The following is a 17,714-nucleotide window of genomic DNA, read 5'->3' on the forward strand; positions in this document are numbered from 1 at the left end:
ATGTACGAGACTGGAATTTCAGAAGATTGAACATACACTTTGAATCACTGCATATTGATACCTCAGTGTATTGCACCACTATTTTGTGAACAGAGTTGAAGAACAACAGCCATGTTAAATATGAACCACAACATGTTGGGGTACATTGCTTCATGTGAAATAGTGACCATCTAGTCCTGTAAAGGATGTCTCACTGGGCTCACCTTATTCAGTAGAATACTAAGTAGGGAATAACCTACGATATCAGTGCAAGTACCCCTTCCCCCACTTCCTATTGCTAAACAGAGTGGAATATCCTGTACTCCATCCATGTTTAACAGTTCAAAGCACAAAGAACAATAACAGGTTAGAGTAGGGAGGATTTGTACACACTGGGCACAGCCCACACCTCTCCATCTCGGCAACCAAATGGTAATTAAGATGAGCTACATCAGTTTGAGGGGAAAGAGAACAATTTCTCCCATTATCAGCATGAAACACTACCAGACCAGACAGCATGAGGCAGATGCAGAGTAAGACTGCTGACTCAGCCCAAAGAACATACCTCCCTCAGTCGTCATCCTTTCTGTACTTGGAAACCCAGTTCAAAACAATGCTTCTCCACAATACAGTGCACTCAAAGTAAAAATCCAGATCACCAGTCTTCCTTTAAAACTTCTTAGAAGTTTAGGTCAAAGGAAATACCCAGATTTAAGCAGCAAAATATTTGTAGTTGTGTAGTGCAATGGAGGAGTAATGTATGATACAGACTATGGAGCACTGGTTTCATCCACCCTCCAGTCAGTTGTAGATCTTAGCTGTGGTACTGAACACAGGATGGGCTGTCCCTTAGTTGCTGCTGATCACTTCCTAGTGGCTGGTTGAAAGTGTTGACAAAGGCTTGGCTACAGTACATCTGCCCAGCCGCAAGAATTTTAAAAAAAAATTTGTTCGTGGGATGTGGGCGTCACTGGCGAGGACGGCATTTATTGCCCATCCCTAATTGCCCTTGAGAAGGTGGTGGTGAGCCGCCTCCTTGAACCGCTGCAGTCCATGTGGTAGGGATTCATACCCCTTAAAAAGATAAAAAATATCAATGGGCACAATTGTCATTAAATACTTTGTTCACTTTATCACTTCCCTTGAAACAATCTCATTTTTAACAATCTGATCACTGCTAACAGAACTCTCCTTAATGCTCCACACACATCACAAATTGCTGGCAGATTACTGATCAACAAACTCTGCTCCATTGTCTTATTTTAAAAAATACAGCTGAACTGCTTTAGCACCGCAGTACACATGTCAAGGTTATGCTAATGGTGACTTTATACACATTTCAGTTGGATTTCTATACCACAGAGGCACAGGATTGCATTTTTAAGTGAACCAGGTGAGAGTTTGCCTTTAACTGTTTTGAGTACTTTCACACCAATCCATACTGTATCTGTTAGCAAGGTACACCTCCACCATGGGTCAGGCAGTAAACATTTGCTAACAAGCAAAATGCACAGAATTACACTAGACAGACAACCAGGAGTGAACAGAAAGTCAGAGCCTGAAAAGGTGTAACATGCTTGTCTGCTGCTATATATCACAAGCCGGATAGGCACTATATCACTGATTGTAGATGCATGCAAGACATTAATTTAATTCTCAAAACACAATATTGGCAAGCTGAAAACATATGCACACCTATAGCGGATGTGACAGCTACAACACAAAGTGTTGTATTAAGTTACTGAGCTCTATCCCGTTTTAAAGCTGCCAACATACACAGACAAGACTCCTTTTAATTACATAATTTGGAAGTAATAATGAGCCCCTTTAGTCCTTAATCAGAAATTTAAAAAAACAGGTATAACATTGTTTCAAAAGTAATCTATTGAGATGTGAACTAAAGCAGTATTGTCCAATATGTTAGCCACTAGCCATGTGGCCAATTGGGATTCCATATATGGCTAATTGTGCATTTGTTGGTAAAATGGTAAAAAGCAGAGTGTGCAAGTGTTTTTTTAAATCATTGTGTCTGTTTTACTTCCTTGGTTACTGAAGGGTGGTAGGTGTTTGTTATGTAAATATACACGTAAAGTACTTTTACCTGTATTCTACTAAAATTGGTGGATGTGGCTAAAATGGTGTCGTTGCCACCAGGTTTGGCTACACAGCAATTTCTATTGGACAACACTGAGCTAAAGACATTTCAAAATTCTTCATAAAATGAACTGTAATTTTCCTCTTCTTTTGTGTGGTTATTTCAAATTTTCTAGATCTCTGCACAGAACAAAGCCCAACAAAAAGTGCAAGCAGATAATCTGCTTCCAGCTCTTGTCCATTACAAAGAATACAAAGCAGCGTCATTCCAGCACAGATCAATAAAGCACACGCCCAAAATACTGAACATTTACAACATTACGGGCATTGCACTAAAATAGCACAATCAGAAATCTGTAAAAGGGACAGATATCCGGTCCGGATGGGTTGCATCCTAGGTTGCTGAGGGAAGTAAGGGTGGAAATTGCAGAGGTACTGGCCGTAATCTTCCAAACATCCGTAGATACGGGGGTGGTGCCAGAGGGCTGGAGAATTGCAAATGTTACACCCTTGTTCAAAAAAGGGTGTAAGGATAATCCCAGCAACTATAGGCCAGTTTAACTTCGGTGGTGGGGAAGCTTTTAGAAATGATAATCCAGGACAGAATTAACAGTCACTTGGAGAAATAAAGGAAAGCCAGCACAGATTTGTTAAAAGGCAAATCGTGTTTAACTAACTTCTTAGAGTTTTTTGATGGGTAATAGAGAGGGTTGATGAGGGCAATGCAGTTGATGTGGTGTATATGGATTTTCAAAAAGCGTTTGATAAAATGCCGAATAGGCTTGTCAGCAAAATTGAAGCCCATGGAATAAAAGGGACAGTGGCAGCATGGATACAGAATTGGCTAAGTGGCAGGAGAGAGTAATGGTGAACGGTTGTTTTTCAGCCTGGATGGAGGTATACAGCGGTGTTCACCAGGGGTCAGTGCTGGGACCACTGCTTTTCTTGATATATATTAATGACTTGGACTTGGGTGTACAGGGCACAATTTCAAAATTTGCAGATGACACAAAACTTGGAAGTGTAGTGGAGGATGGTGATAGACTTCAAGAGGATGTAGACAGGCTGGTGGCATGGGCGGACATGTGGCAGATGAAATTTAACGCAGAGAAGTGTGAAATGATACATTTTGGCAGGAAGAACGAGGAGAGGCAATATAAACCAAAGGGTGCAATACTAAAGGGGATGCAGGAACAGAGAGACCTGGGGGTATATGTGCACAAATCTTTGAAGGCAGCAGGGCAGGTTGAGAAAGCAGTAAAAAAAAGCATACGAGATCCTGTGCTTTATAAATAGAGGCATAGAGTACAAAAGCAACGAAGTTATGTTGAACCTTTATAAAACACTGGTTCGGCCACAGCTGGAGTATTGTGTCCAGTTTTGGGCACCACAATTTAGGGCAGAGAAGGTTGAGAGATTTGATAGAAGTGTTCAAAATCATGAAAGGTTTGGATAAAGTAAATAAAGAGATACTGTTCCCATTGGCGGAAGAGTCGAAAACAAGAGGACATAGACATAAGGTGATTGGTAAAAGAATCAAAGGCGACATGAGGAAAACCTTTTTTTTAAAAACACAGCGAGTAGTTAGGATCTGGAATAAACAACCTGAAAGGGTGGTGGAAGCAGATTCAATCGTGGCTTTCAAAAAGGAACTGGATAATTACTTGAAGGGAAAAGATTTGCAGGGCTAAGGGGAAAGAGCGGGGGAATGGGACTAATTGGATTGCTCTTACTAATATGCATGAAAATTAAAGTTTGAAGCCCTCAAACCATCATTTATGCACATTAGAAGCAGCATGTTTAAGTAAATGCAATTGCGCAAGTTTTTCAATTTTTAATGCCAATCATTCTGATGCAATAAAGATGCATTCATATACAGAAAATACATTGTACATCTCAGTGAGGAGAAAGTTAAAAAAAACCACCAGAAATATGACTTTAGGTCCTGTTGCACGTACAATTTTAGGCATAAATTTACAGCCAGTTTAGAATTGGCGTAAATTCAGGAAATTTGTGTGAGCTGTACTTTTGCATGGGGGTGGGACTATGTTAACGAGCAGATGGTTTTGCTGAATCGGTGTTGTCGACAGTGCTATCAAGTGGCACTTACTCACCAATAACCTGCTCACCGATGCTCAGTTTGGTTTCCACCAGGACCACTTGGCTCCAGACCTCATTACAGCCTTGGTCCAAACATGGACAAAGAGCTGAATTCCAGAGGTGAGGTGAGAGTGACTGCCCTTGACATCAAGGCAGCATTTGACCGAGTGTGGCACCAAGGAGCCCCAGTAAAATTGAAGTCAATGGGAATCAGGGGGAAAACTCTCCAGTGGCTGGAGTCATACCTAGCACAAAGGAAGACGGTTGTGGTTGTTGGAGGCCAATCATCTCAGCCCCAGGGCATTGCTGAAGGAGCTCCTCAGGGCAGTGTCCTCGGCCCTACGATCTTCAGCTGCTTAATCAATGACCTTCCCTCCATCATAAGGTCAGAAATGGGGATGTTCGCTGATGATTGCACAGCGTTCAGTTCCATTCGCAACCCCTCAGATAATGAAGCAGTGCGTGCCCGCATGCAGCAAGACCTGGACAACATCCAGGCTTGGGCTCATAAGTGGCAAGTAACATTTGCGCCAGACAATGACCTAACCACCTCCCCTTGACATTCAATGGCATTACCATTGCCGAATCCCCCACCATCAACATCCTGGGGGTCACCATTGACCAGAAACTTAACTGGACCAGCCACATAAATACTGTGGCTACAAGAGCAGGTCAGAGGCTGAGTATTCTGAGGCAAGTGACTCACCTCCTGACTCCCCAAAGCCTTTCCACCAAGGCACAAGTCAGGAGTGTGATGGAATACTGTCCACTTGACTGGATGAGTGCAGCTCCAACAACACTCAAGAAGCTCAACACCATCCAGGACAAAGCAGCCCGCTTGATTGGCACCCCATGCAGCGGTTCAAGAAGGCGGCTCACCACCACCTTCTCAAGGGCAATTAGGGATGGGTAATAAATGCTGGCGTTGCCAGCGACGCCCACATCCCATGAACGAATAAAAAAAGGAAGTGGTAAAGGGGAATGTGGGCCCATTAAAGTCTACGGTGCAGACGAGACTATAATGGATAATGAGGAAATGGCAGACTTGTTAAATGAGGACTTTTTAATCCATTTTCAAAGTGGAGGAAGAGGACAAAATACCTGTGGTACAAGGAAACCTAAAAATAAGTCAGGGGGAACTTAGTGGATTTAATACAAGTAATAAAATGGTAATGGAGAAAATAATAGGACTTAAGATAGACAAATATCCAGGACCTAATGGTTTCCACCTCAGGGCATTAAAAGAAGTAGGGGAGGAAATTGCAGATGCTTTAGTCATAATCTTCCAAAACTCTCTTGATTCAGGAATTGTGCCCTTGGATTGGAAAATTGCAAATGTCGCTCCATTATTTAAGAAGGGAGGGAGAAACCAGGAAATTAAAGACCTGTTAGTCTAACGGCTGTTGAAGGGAACTTGCTGGAATCTATCATCATGAATAGAGTGACTGAGCCTTTAAACAAGTATAAGCCGATCAGAGAGTCAGCATGGATTTGTGAAGGGTCGGTCATGTCTGACTAATCTAGTTGAATATTTTTTGAGATCACTAACATGATGGACAGGGCAGTTTCTATTGACGTGTATATAGACTTCCAGAAGAATCTGATAAGGTTCCACACAACAGATTAACAAAAACGAGAGCGCACAAAATTGGAGGTAACTTGTGACCTGGGTTGGTAATTAATTGCGAGGTTGAACACAGAGAGTGGGGATAAAGGGAATGTTTTCTGAATGGCAGGATGTGACTAGTGTGTTCCCCAGGGATCTGTATTGGGGTCTCAGCTTTTCACCATATATATTAATGACTTGGATGAAGGAATAAAGAGGTGTATATCCAAGTTTGCAGATGACACTAAGTTAGGAGGCACATTAAGTTGTGTAAATGGGAGCAGAAAGTTGCAAAGGGACAGTGATAGATTAAGGAAGTGGGCAAAACTGTGGCAAATGGAGTTCAATGTGGGGAAGTGTGAGGTCACCCACTTTGGATCAGAGAAAAACAACAGAATATTTTCTAGATGGCGAGCGACTAGAAACTGGAGGAGCAAAGAGATTTGCATGTCCAGATACACAAATCACCAAAAGTAATCAAAAAGGTTGATGAAATGTTGGCCTTTATCTCGAGGGCTGGAATACAAAGGGGTGGAAGTTATATTACAGCTGTACAGAGCTCTGGTTAGACCACATCTGGAGCACTGCATTCAGCTCTGGGCACCGCACCTCAGGAAGGTTATATATTGGTCTTGGTGGGGGTACAGCCCAGATTCACCAGAATGATACTGGGGCTTAAAGGGTTAAATTATGAAGTCAGGTTGCGTAGACTAGGTTTGTATTCCATTGAATATAAAAGGTTGAGGGGTAATCTAATCAAGGTGTTTAAAAGGATAAAGGGATTCAATAGGGTAGATACAAAGAAACTATTTCATCTGGTGGGGAGTCCAGCACAAGGGGGCACAATCTTAAAATTAGAGCCAGGTCATTCAGGAGTGAAATCAGGAAGCACTTCTTCAAACAAAGGTGGAAATTTGGAACTCTCTCCTCCAAAAGGCTGTGATGCTGGGGTCAGTTGAATCTTTCAATGAGATTGATAGATTTTTGTTAGGTAAGGATATCAAGGGATATGGAACAAAGGCAGATAAATGGAGTTGAGGTATAGATCAGCCATGATCTAATTCAATGACAGAACAGGCTCAAGGGGCTGAATGGCCTCCTAAGTCCCACACAACAGTTACACTCCAGAAGCAAATAGATTTCATGCCATTCTCAGAGTGCTGTTATAACATACACATTCTGTAAGGAAAATCCAATAGAAATGGTCAGTCTTATAAAAATAAAACTTTATCTGAGGTCATCAGAACTTACCCAATATGGTTCAGTTGATAAATAATGTCTGTGATCAGTGTATCCTCAACATATCCTACAGATAGCTTTGTGATGTAGGTGGATATCTTGTGATCTTGACCACTTGTTTTGAAGTTGCCACTAACTGATTTCTTACACTTGACACATCAATTTATTTACAAAATGTCACACAAAATGAGAAAACCTGCACTACAAACATACATGTGAAACCTCGGAGTCTGGTGGGATTTCATATCATCCTATGGAAGGGCTGTGCCATTACTTAAAACAGGACAGATTTCAAACTCTCAATTAACAGTCTTCCTAAAAACCAGTTATTGTGGTACATATTGGTCCAGCCATTAAGATTCTGGTAGCATTGCAAGAAACATTAGCTACTTTCAGTCTGTTAAACAGAGCATAACAGTGGCAGAATTAGCAGGTCCTCCATTAAAACCTTTTGCTGGATTATCAATTTACTCTTTCAAATACATCAGTCAGAGCTCTGCCTCTTTCTATAGGTCATGAGTTGAACACATTCTCTGAAGAATGTGACTGACACTCAGCCAAACACTCATCAGTGAAGAAAAAGGCAGCCAGGATATTAAACCTTTTAACTATAACTTTAATAAGAAATCCATTAATTATAAATTAAGTATGCCATTAGCAATTCAAGTTGGGTTCACTCTTAAAAGATAGAAAACTGGGAATGAGCGAAATTCAACAGGAATTGGGCCTCACTGTAATAATTGGGGCAACTGCTGGTGCCCTTCATGCCTCCAGAGGTGGCTCACCTAGGTGGGGCTGCATGGAATGTGACTCGCCATCAAGGGGGGAGGGGGAAAATTATGGGCTGAACGTGAGCGGCCCCTGGGGAAAATCCCAGTTTTTTTTTTTGTGGGGGGGGTGGGGGAGAAAGAGAGAGAGGAGCTGCTGGCCAATATCTCCAAGGGGTCCTTGCACAGACATTAGGCTCCTCATTGACATATTTAGGGGGCCTAATGCCTGCTTCAGGCAGCCACCAGGGCAGCCTAAAAAGGCCTTGACAAACTTAGCAGTTGTCCAAACACATGCGCTGATCGGGCACAGGCTGTTGCACTGCCAAATTTGTCAAAGTTGTGCCCACTTTACACCCATAAAATGCACGCAATCATGTTGAATTTCTCACCCATTATTATAGAATACGCTGCAGGGAAGTTTAACCAGAATTATTTCATGTATTGAAAGATTCAGTTATTGAAATAATGAATTATTCAATCACAAAATAATCCCTAGGCACAGCCCTAAACCGTTATAGAGGATGATGCTGGTGAGAGCATTAATATTGCTCTGCCATTATTAGAACGATCAGGGAAGACCAACCAGTAAAGGGGTGACTACCCTGCCCTCTGCCAGTACTATCATTATATTGCTCCCACAAGTAACCCGTCTGTACAAATTGCTTATACATATTTGATATGAGGTTAGTCCTCAGCTCCTGGTATAATGTAGCTGCCATTTCTTGGTAAGGTCCGCTTTGAGTGGAATAGTAGTGCAGTGCCCGAACTACAAGGTAGTTCATGTTAATCCAAATGGGCCCACGCCAGTAAGGTGGGTCATATTCTGTGTTCCGTTTCAAATAGAGGGGGCTAGATTTTGAAAGTGAGCGTAGGCCGTAAGAGGTCCAGAGTTTCTCATCATCCCTCATATCCTTTAAGATATGTTCAAGTTTTGGAGAATCAGGTTGCAGAATTTGAAGCAGGAACGGGAACAGACTTACGTAGCCAAAAGCGTTCACATACTGAGGCTTTGGTTGTTTCCGAACAGAACGGACAAGCCTGGCAGGTTGGACATGCTGTCGAGGCTGACCAGGTGGCACATAGATCTTCTCTCGCTCTAGAATGATGGACTGAGTATGATTGCCATAATCACTGAATGCCTTCAGATCGTCACACCAGTGTAGTTCTTCAAGCAAAGAGTTGTCGCTCAGTTTTTCATACATGCTCTGATAGTCTTGATGTGGTACTCTGAGGATTTTTGCAATATCTGCTATGATCTTTGACGCCAATGTCATCCAGCAGCGAAGATCTACATGACGTTCATCCTCAGAAGGGTGAGATGCTCGTGGGTAATCATCAAGCCCAGATGTCAGAGTTTTTGGATTGAGGAAAAGGTTGGTGTCAGTGTCACGACCCCTCCAACGATAGGTTGACGGTAGGGCCCCAACTTGGGTTGTATTGTACCAATCGTACCAAGTCTTCAAACGTGGAAAGAGTCTCTTCAGGTAAGACTTGTCTTTTTCAGACAATCGCCCATTTAAATCTTCAATCAGTTTCTGTAATGTCAGGAAGAGTGTAGGGGGATTGGCATTTTCATTTCTCTGTACAATAAATTCTGATGGCACTTTACTACGTGCTTCATTGTCCAGAATTTGCTCTCTAGGTATCCAACCTTCTATATTCATCATATCTAACCAGTGTCCAATCACTTCTTTACTAATAGATGGGTCCCATTTACTGATCAGAAGTTGATGGAACCCTTCATCCCAGAGAAATCCTCGGGGAAAGAATGAGCGGGATGGAACTGCAGTGTACAGCGGGCCCTCCAGGTAAGGTAATGGGTACTCATTGTATTTGGACTGAACATATGACTGACCGTAAAAATAGCCCATCCCACCAATTGTATTACTGAAAACAGCTTTAGCAAATTTAATTTGCTGAGGGGGAAAGCCCTTATCTGACAATTGGAAAATGGTATCAAATTTTTCATCAAATGATTGTTTCCACCTCTCCAGCTCATTTGTGAAGACCTCCCCAGCAAAATGATTGGGTCGATCTTTGAAACTTTCAGACTCAAAGAGGACTTCAACCTCAAAGGGAATCTGCACAGTCACTTGATGAACCAAAAAGTTGCCTTCCTCGGTGGTCCCACTTTGCTTGGGTGGAGGTCTGTAACTGTCCACACCGATGTAGTACCGCCTGTCAGCAGACGATGAGCTGTACAGAAAACGGCCATTCAAGCTATTTTTCACAATGTCTGTCATCATCTCCAAACTTGGACAGGGTGTCTTTAGATAGTTGTAACTGTTAAAAATGAAAGCAAAAAGAAAACAGGAAGATGAGAAGGTGCAACAGATAAACTTGAGCGTGCAAAGTTAAAATGGGGAGCGTTCTGCAGCTTTTACTATCAGCCAGTTTTACTGCAGTTGTGAGATGAGGGTTTGGCACCACTACAGAGTGATGAAAAGCCTCTTCGATATTCCCTCTTCACTGAGCTCCCGATCACAACAGAGGGAGGTGGGGAAGAGATTCTGATGAAAGGTTACACAGCTCCTCACAGGAGGTAGAATTGTTGTATGGCTGCTGTTACAGTATGTTTCCACCAGATTTTCCCCTTTGTGTTTTCATGGCCTGCACATTGCCTCTTATCAACAGGCAGTGTGCAGTCCAGAGAAAACACAGAGGGGAAAAACTAATGGAAAAAGGCACCCCAAAGTTAAATATTAAAAATGGTAGGATATCACATGCATCTTAACCATTGCAGTCTGGATTCACTTTTTAAATAGCTGAAACTTAAAAAAAAAACACAACTATCTTAGCTCACGTGCAACTCAGAAAAATTTAGATTTTTTTTACTTGAAAGCCTCAGCCTCTCAAAATCCTGGGCTTGCACGTGACAATTTTCCCTAGAGGTATTACTCTAAAGCTGAAGGAAAGTTAGTTGGGGAGATTCAGTGTGAACAATTTCTCCGCAAACATCAGACAGATTCCCTCAGTACAACTCCCTCAGAGTTATAGGATTTCTGACCACCAATATGCAGGGCCTCTCCCAAACACCCCAAGGCTAAATAACACCCCCCTCCAACCTGAGTCTAGAGGCTAACAAGCCAACTTGGCCTCGCAACATTAACTGTTCCTAGTTCAAGCAACCTGATGTGGCAATACACTCCTTTGCAGACACTGTGCAGTCAGCATACGCAATGATTCCTTAAACTAGGTCTGGAATTGTTCACTCTCATAAGTGTGTTATTATACACCTGAACACAGTGACCTCACTCAAGAATGTAGTGACAATCGCTCCATAATGTTACCGTACACCTACAGGTATAATAGCTCCATAAATATATGTGAAGGTAGACATATATGTATAATGCCTCCATAAATATATGTAAATGTACACCTACTCGTGTACTGGCTCCATAAATAATGTGAATATACACATGTCCACGACCTCCAGATGTTCCCGCCCCCAAGAATGTTCTGGAGAGGGAGGGTGAACAGCTGGAGGTCGTGGTCCATATCAGTACCAACGACATAGGTAGAAAGAGGGATGAGGTCCTGCAGGCAGAGTTTAAGGAGTTAAGAAAGAGATTAAGAAGCAGGATCTCAAAGGTAGTAATCTCCGGATTACTCTCGGTGATTCCTGCTAGCGAGTACAGAAATAGGAGGATAGAGCAGATGAATGTGTGGCTGGAGAGATGGTGTAGGAGGGAGGGCTTTAGATTCCTGGGACATCGGGACCAGTTCTGGGGAAGGTGGGACCTGTACAGGCCGGACGGGTTGCACCTCAATGGATCTGGAACCAATGTCCTTGTAGGGAGGTTCGCAAGTGCTGTGTGGGGGGGGGAACTAATTTGGCAGGGGGATGGGCACCAAGATGTAGCATTGAAAAGGGGAAATAAGGGGCACAAAGGATCAGGAGAGAAGGATAGCCCTAGAGTAAGAAATAGTAAGGTATTAGGTGGGGTCAGACCAAGAGCGTGTACAAGAAAGTCTAAGACTGGTTTGCAGTACATGTGTGTAAATGCATGAAGCGTGTTAAACAAGGTTGGTGAGCTGCAGGTGCAAATAGCCACATGGGAATTTGATGTTGTGGTGATAATGGAGACCTGGATCAAAAAAGGGCAGGATTGGGTATTAAATATTCCTGGATACAAGGTGTTCAGGAAAGATAGGGAAGGAAAGAAAGGGAGGGGGGGGTGGCAGTATTGATTAAGGAGAATATTGCAGTACTGGAGAGAGAGGATGTCCTGGAGGGGTCAAGGACAGAATCTATTTGGTTAGAGTTAAGGAACAATAGAGGTGCCATTACACAACTGGGTGTATTCTATAGGCCACCAACTAGTGGGAAGAATATAGAGGAACAAATTTGCAGGGAAATTAGAGAGGTGCATAAGCCATAGTGTAGTGATAATGGGGGTCTTCAACTATCCTAATATAAATGGGGTAACAATAATATAAGGGGCAAAGGGGAGGAATTTTTGAAATGTGTTCAAGATAACTTTCTCGACCAGTACGTTTCTGGCCCAACGATGGCATTGCATTTAGGGTGCTGCGATCATAGTATCATAAGGTTCAGACTAGCTATGGAAAAGACTCTGACCACTCTCAAGTAAAAATACTCAATTGGAAGAGGGCCAACTTCAGTGGGTTGAGAACAGATCTGACCCGGATAAATTGGAATCAAAGATTGGCAGGCAAAACTATAATTGAATAGTGGGCAGCCTTTAAAGAGGAGATGGTTCGGGTACAGTCTAGGCACATTCCCACGAGGGGGAAAGGTAGGGCAACTAAAGCCAGAGCTCCCTGGATGACAAATGAGATAAAGAGTAAGATGAAATGGAAAAAAGGGGGCGTATGACAGATGTCAGGTTGATAACACAAGTGAGAACCAGGCAGAATATAGAAAGTTCAGAGGGGAAGTGAAAAAGGAAATAAGAGGGGCAAAGAGAGAGTATGAGAATAGACTGGCAGCCAACATAAAAGGGAATACAAAAGTCTTCGACAGGCATGTAAACAGTAAACGGGTAGTAAGAAGAGGGGTGGGGCTGATTAGGGACCATAAGAACATAAGAAATTGGAGCAGGAGTAGGCCAATCGGCCCCTCGAGCCTGCTCCGCCATTCAATAAGATCATGGCTGATCTGATCCCAACCACAAATCTAAAGAACACAAGAAGTCGGAGCAGGACCCGGCCACATAGCCCCTGGGCCCTCTCCGCCACCCACAGGGCATTGACCGATCCGAACTCAGCTTCATGTCCAATTTCCTGCCCGCTCCCCATAACCCCTAATTCCCTTTACTTCTAGGAAACTGTCTATTTCTGTTTTAAATTTATCTAATGATGTAGCTTCCACAGCTTCCTGGGGCAGCAAATTCCACAGACCTACCACCCTCTGAGTGAAGAAGTTTCTCCTCATCTCAGTTTTGAAAGAGCAGCCCCTTATTCTAAGATTATGCCCCCTAGTTCTAGTTTCACCCATCTTTGGGAACATCCTTACTGCATCCACCCGATCAAGACCCTTCACAATCTTATATGTTTCAATAAGATCGCCTCTCATTCTTCTGAACTCCAATGAGTAGAGTCCCAATCTACTCAACCACTCCTCATATGTCCGCCCCCTCATCCCCGGGATTAACCGAGTGAACCTTCTTTGTACTGCCTCGAGAGCAAGTATGTCTTTTCTTAAGTATGGAGACCAAAACTGTATGCAGTATTCCAGGTGCGGTCTCACCAATACCTTATATAACTGCAGCAATACCTCCTTGTTTTTATATTCTATCCCCCTAGCAATAAAAGCCAACATTCTGTTGGCCTTCTTGATCACCTGCTGCACCTGCATACCAACTTTTTGATTTTCTTGCACTAGGACCCCCAGATCCCTTTGGACTGCAGTACTTTCCAGTCTCTCGCCATTAAGAAAATAACTTGCTCTCTGATTTTTCCTGCCAAAGTGCATAACCTCACATTTTCCAATATTATATTGCATCTGCCAAATCTCCGCCCACTCACCCAGCCTGTCTATATCCCCTTGCAGGTTTTTTATGTCCTCCTCACTCTCTACTTTCCCTCCCATCTTTGTATCATCTGCAAATTTTGATATGTTGCACTCGGTCCCCTCCTCCAAATCGTTAATATAGATTGTAAAGAGTTGGGGACCCAGCACCGATCCCTGTGGAACACCACTGGTTACTGGTTGCCAGTCCGAAAATGAACCATTTATCCCAACTCTCTGCTTCCTGTTCGATAACCAATCCTCCACCCATGCCAGGATTGGTTATCGGAGATAAAGGAGATCTACTCATGGAGGCAGTGGGCATGGCCAAGGTACTAAATGAGTACTTTGCATCTGTCTTTACCAAGGAAGATGATGCTGCCAGAGTCTCAGTAAAGGAAGATATAGTTGAGATACTGGATGAGCTCAAAATTGAGAAAGAAGATAGGCTAGCTGTACTTAAAATAGATAAATCACCAGGTCCGGATGGGATGCACCCTAGGATACTGAGGGAAGTAAGTGGGGAAATTGCGGCGGTACAGGCCACAATCTTCCAGATATCCTTAGATACGGGGGTGGTGCTAGAGGACTGGAGAATTGCAAATGTTACACCCTTGTTCAAAAAGAGGTGTAAGGATAAACCCAGCAACTACAGGCCAGTCAGTTTAACCTCAGTGGTGGGGAAACTTTTGGAAATGATACTCCGGGACAGAATTAAGTCACTTGGATGAGTGTGGATTTGATTAGGAAAAGCCAGCACGGATTTGTTAAAGGCAAATCGTGTTTAGCCAACTAGATAGAGTTTTTTGATGAGGTGACAGAGAGGGTAGATGAGAGCAATGCAGTTGATGTGGTGTATATGGATTTTCAAAAAGCATTTGATAAAGTGCTACATGGTAGGCTTGCTATTTAGATTGCAGCCCATGGAATAAAGGGGGCAGTAGCAACATGTATACAGAATTGGCTAAATGACGTAAACAGAGAGTAGTGGTGAACGGTTGCTTTTTGGACTGGAGGGAGGTGTACAGTGGTGTGCCCCAGGGGTCAGTGCTGGGACCACTGCTTTTCTTGATATATATTGATGACTTGGACTTGGGTGTACAGGGCACAATTTCAAAATTTGCAGATGACACAAACTTTGAAGGGTAGTGAACAGTGAGGAAGATAGTGAGAGACTTCAAGAGGATATAGACACTCTGGTGGAATGGGTGGATACGTGGCAGATGAAGTTTAACATGGAAAAATGCGAGGTGATGCATTTCGGTAGGAAAAATGAGGAGAGGCGATATAAACTAGAGAGCACAATTCTAAAAGGGGAAGAGGAGCAGAGGGATCTGGGGATATGTGCGCACAAATCGATGAAGGTGGAAGGGCAGGTTTGAGAAAGTGGTTAAAAAAGCATGCTGGATCCTGGGCTTTATAAATAGATAGTCTTTTCAACTGCCCGTTGCCAAGGCAACCAAAGTGTTCAGACAGATAGGTGTTACCTACAGGGCTTCCCCGGAGCGGAGAAACTACGCCATGTTCTCCGCAGCCTTCAACATATCATCAATGACGACGAACACCTCGCTATGGCCATCCCCACACCTCCACTACTCGCCTTTAAAAAGCCACCCAACCTCAAACAGACCATTGTTCGCAGCAAATTACCCAGCTTTCAGGAGAACAGCGTCCACGACACCACACAACCCTGCCACGGCAACCTCTGCAAGACATGCCAGATCATCGACACAGACACCACCATCACACGAGAGGACACCACCCACCAGGTGCAGGATTCATACTCCTGTGACTCGGCCAACGTTGTCTACCTCATACGCAGGAAAGGATGCCCCAAAGCATGGTACATTGGCGAGACCATGCAGACGCTGCAACAACGGATGAACGGACACCGCGCAACAATCGCCAGACAGGAGGGTTCCCTCCCAGTCGGGGAACACTTCAGCAGTCAAGGACATTCAGCCACCGACCTTCGGGTAAGCGTACTCCAAGGCGGCCTTCGAGACACACGACAACGCAAAATCGTCGAGCAGAAATTGATAGCCAAGTTCCGCACCCATGAGGATGGCCTCAAACGGGATCTTGGGTTCATGTCACGCTACACGTAACCCCACCAGCGAACAAAGGTTATCTGTTTTTAATATAACGGGTCAATTGCTGTCTTTTCCTTCCGGATGTTTCAATGTTTGTGCCTCTCTCTCTCTTTTTTTTGTTCTGGCCGTTTGTATATTCGGTGGCCCTGTAGGTAACACTTATCTGTCTGAACACTTTGGTTGCCTTGGCAACGGGCAATTGAAAAGACTCTCTGTAATCACCAGGTATTCTTCTGTGATTTATAAATGCGAGAGGTTCGAGGATTTCTTGACAGTCACCTGAGGAAGGAGGAAGCCTCTGAAAGCTTGTGAATTTTAAAATAAAATTGTTGGACTATAATTTGGTGTTGTAAAATTGTTTACAATTGTCAACCCCAGTCCATCACCGGCATCTCCACATCATTTATAAATAGAGGCATAGAGTACAAAAGTATGGAAGTCATGATGAACCTTTATAAGACATTGGTTCGGCCATAACTGGAGTATTGTGTCCAGTTCTGGGCACCGCACTTTAGGAAGGATGTGAAGGCCTGAGAGAGGGTGCAGGGGAGATTTACTAGAATGATTCCAGGGATAAGGGACTTAAATTACGTGGACAGACTGGAGAAGCTGGATTGTTCTCCTTGGAACAGAGAAGGTTGAGAGGAGATTTGATCGAGGTATTCAAAACCATGAAGGGTCTAGACAGAGTAGATAGAGAGAAACTGTTCCCATTGGCGGAAGGGTCAAGAACCAGAGGGCATAGATTTAAGGTGATTGGCAAAAGAACCAAAGTGATATGAGGAAAAGCTTTTTAGGGAACTTGGGGAAATAAATAGTGATGTCTTAAGGAGTGTACATATTACAGAGAGGGAGGTGCTGGAAGTCTTAACGCGCATCAAGGTAGATAAATCTCCGGGACCTGATGAAATGTATCCCAGGACGTTATGGGAGGTTAGGGAGGAAATTACGGGTCCCCTAGCAGAGATATTTGAATCATCGACAGCTACAGGTTAAATCTCACGGGATCCAAGGTGAGGTAGCCAATTGGATACAACATTGGCTTGACGACAGAAGACAGAGGGTGGGTGTAGAGGGTTGTTTTTCAAATTGGAGGCCTGTGACCAGCGGTGTGCCTCAGGGATCGGTGCTGGGTCCGCTGTTATTTATATTAATGATTTGGATGAGAATTTAGGAGGCATGGTTAGTAAGTTTGCAGATGACACCAAGATTGGTGGCATTGTGGACAGTGAAGAAGGTTATCTAGGATTGCAACGGGATCTTGATAAATTGGGCCAGTGGGCCGATGAATGGCAGATGGAGTTTAATTTAGATAAATGTGAGGTGATGCATTTTGGTAGATCGAATCGGGCCAGGACCTACTCCGTTAGTGGTAGGGCGTTAAGGAGAGTTATAGAACAAAGAGATCTAGGAGTACAGGTTCATAGCTCCTTGAAAGTGGAGTCACAGGTGGATAGGGTGGTGAAGAAGGCATTTGGCATGCTTGGTTTCATTGGTCAGAACATTGAATACAGGAGTTGGGATGTCTTGTTGAAGTTGTACAAGACATTAGTAAGGCCACACTTGGAATACTGTGTACAGTTCTGGTCACCCTATTATAGAAAGGATATTATTAAACTAGAAAGAGTGCAGAAAAGATTTACTAGGATGCTACCGGGACTTGATGGTTTGACTTATAGGGAGAGGTTGGATAGACGGAGCCTTTTTTCCCTGGAGAGTAGGAGGTTTAGGGGTGATCTTATAGAAGTCTATAAAATAATGAGGGGCATAGATAAGGTAGACAGTCAAAATCTTTTCCCAAAGGTAGGGGAGTCTATAACGAGGGGGCATAGATTTAAGGTGAGAGGGGAGAGATACAA

At 43.5% G+C, this 17,714-nt stretch overlaps 1 protein-coding gene across 4 annotated transcripts in view; it reads right to left on the reverse strand.

Moving 5' to 3' along the window:
• Positions 1–425: 425 nt before the first annotated feature.
• Positions 426–17,714, reverse strand: part of mogs (mannosyl-oligosaccharide glucosidase) — a 127,958-nt gene continuing 110,669 nt past the window's right edge. For all 4 annotated transcript variants that reach the window (XM_067978303.1, XM_067978250.1, XM_067978380.1 and 1 more), the window contains exon 5: positions 426–10,071. In XM_067978303.1, coding sequence (XP_067834404.1) covers positions 8,328–10,071 — 1,744 coding nt within the window. In that variant the 3' untranslated portion in view covers positions 426–8,327. The remainder of the gene's footprint in view (positions 10,072–17,714) is intronic.

Source organism: Heptranchias perlo, chromosome 1 (assembly GCF_035084215.1).
Source record: "Heptranchias perlo isolate sHepPer1 chromosome 1, sHepPer1.hap1, whole genome shotgun sequence".
Lineage (NCBI taxonomy): Eukaryota > Metazoa > Chordata > Chondrichthyes > Hexanchiformes > Hexanchidae > Heptranchias > Heptranchias perlo.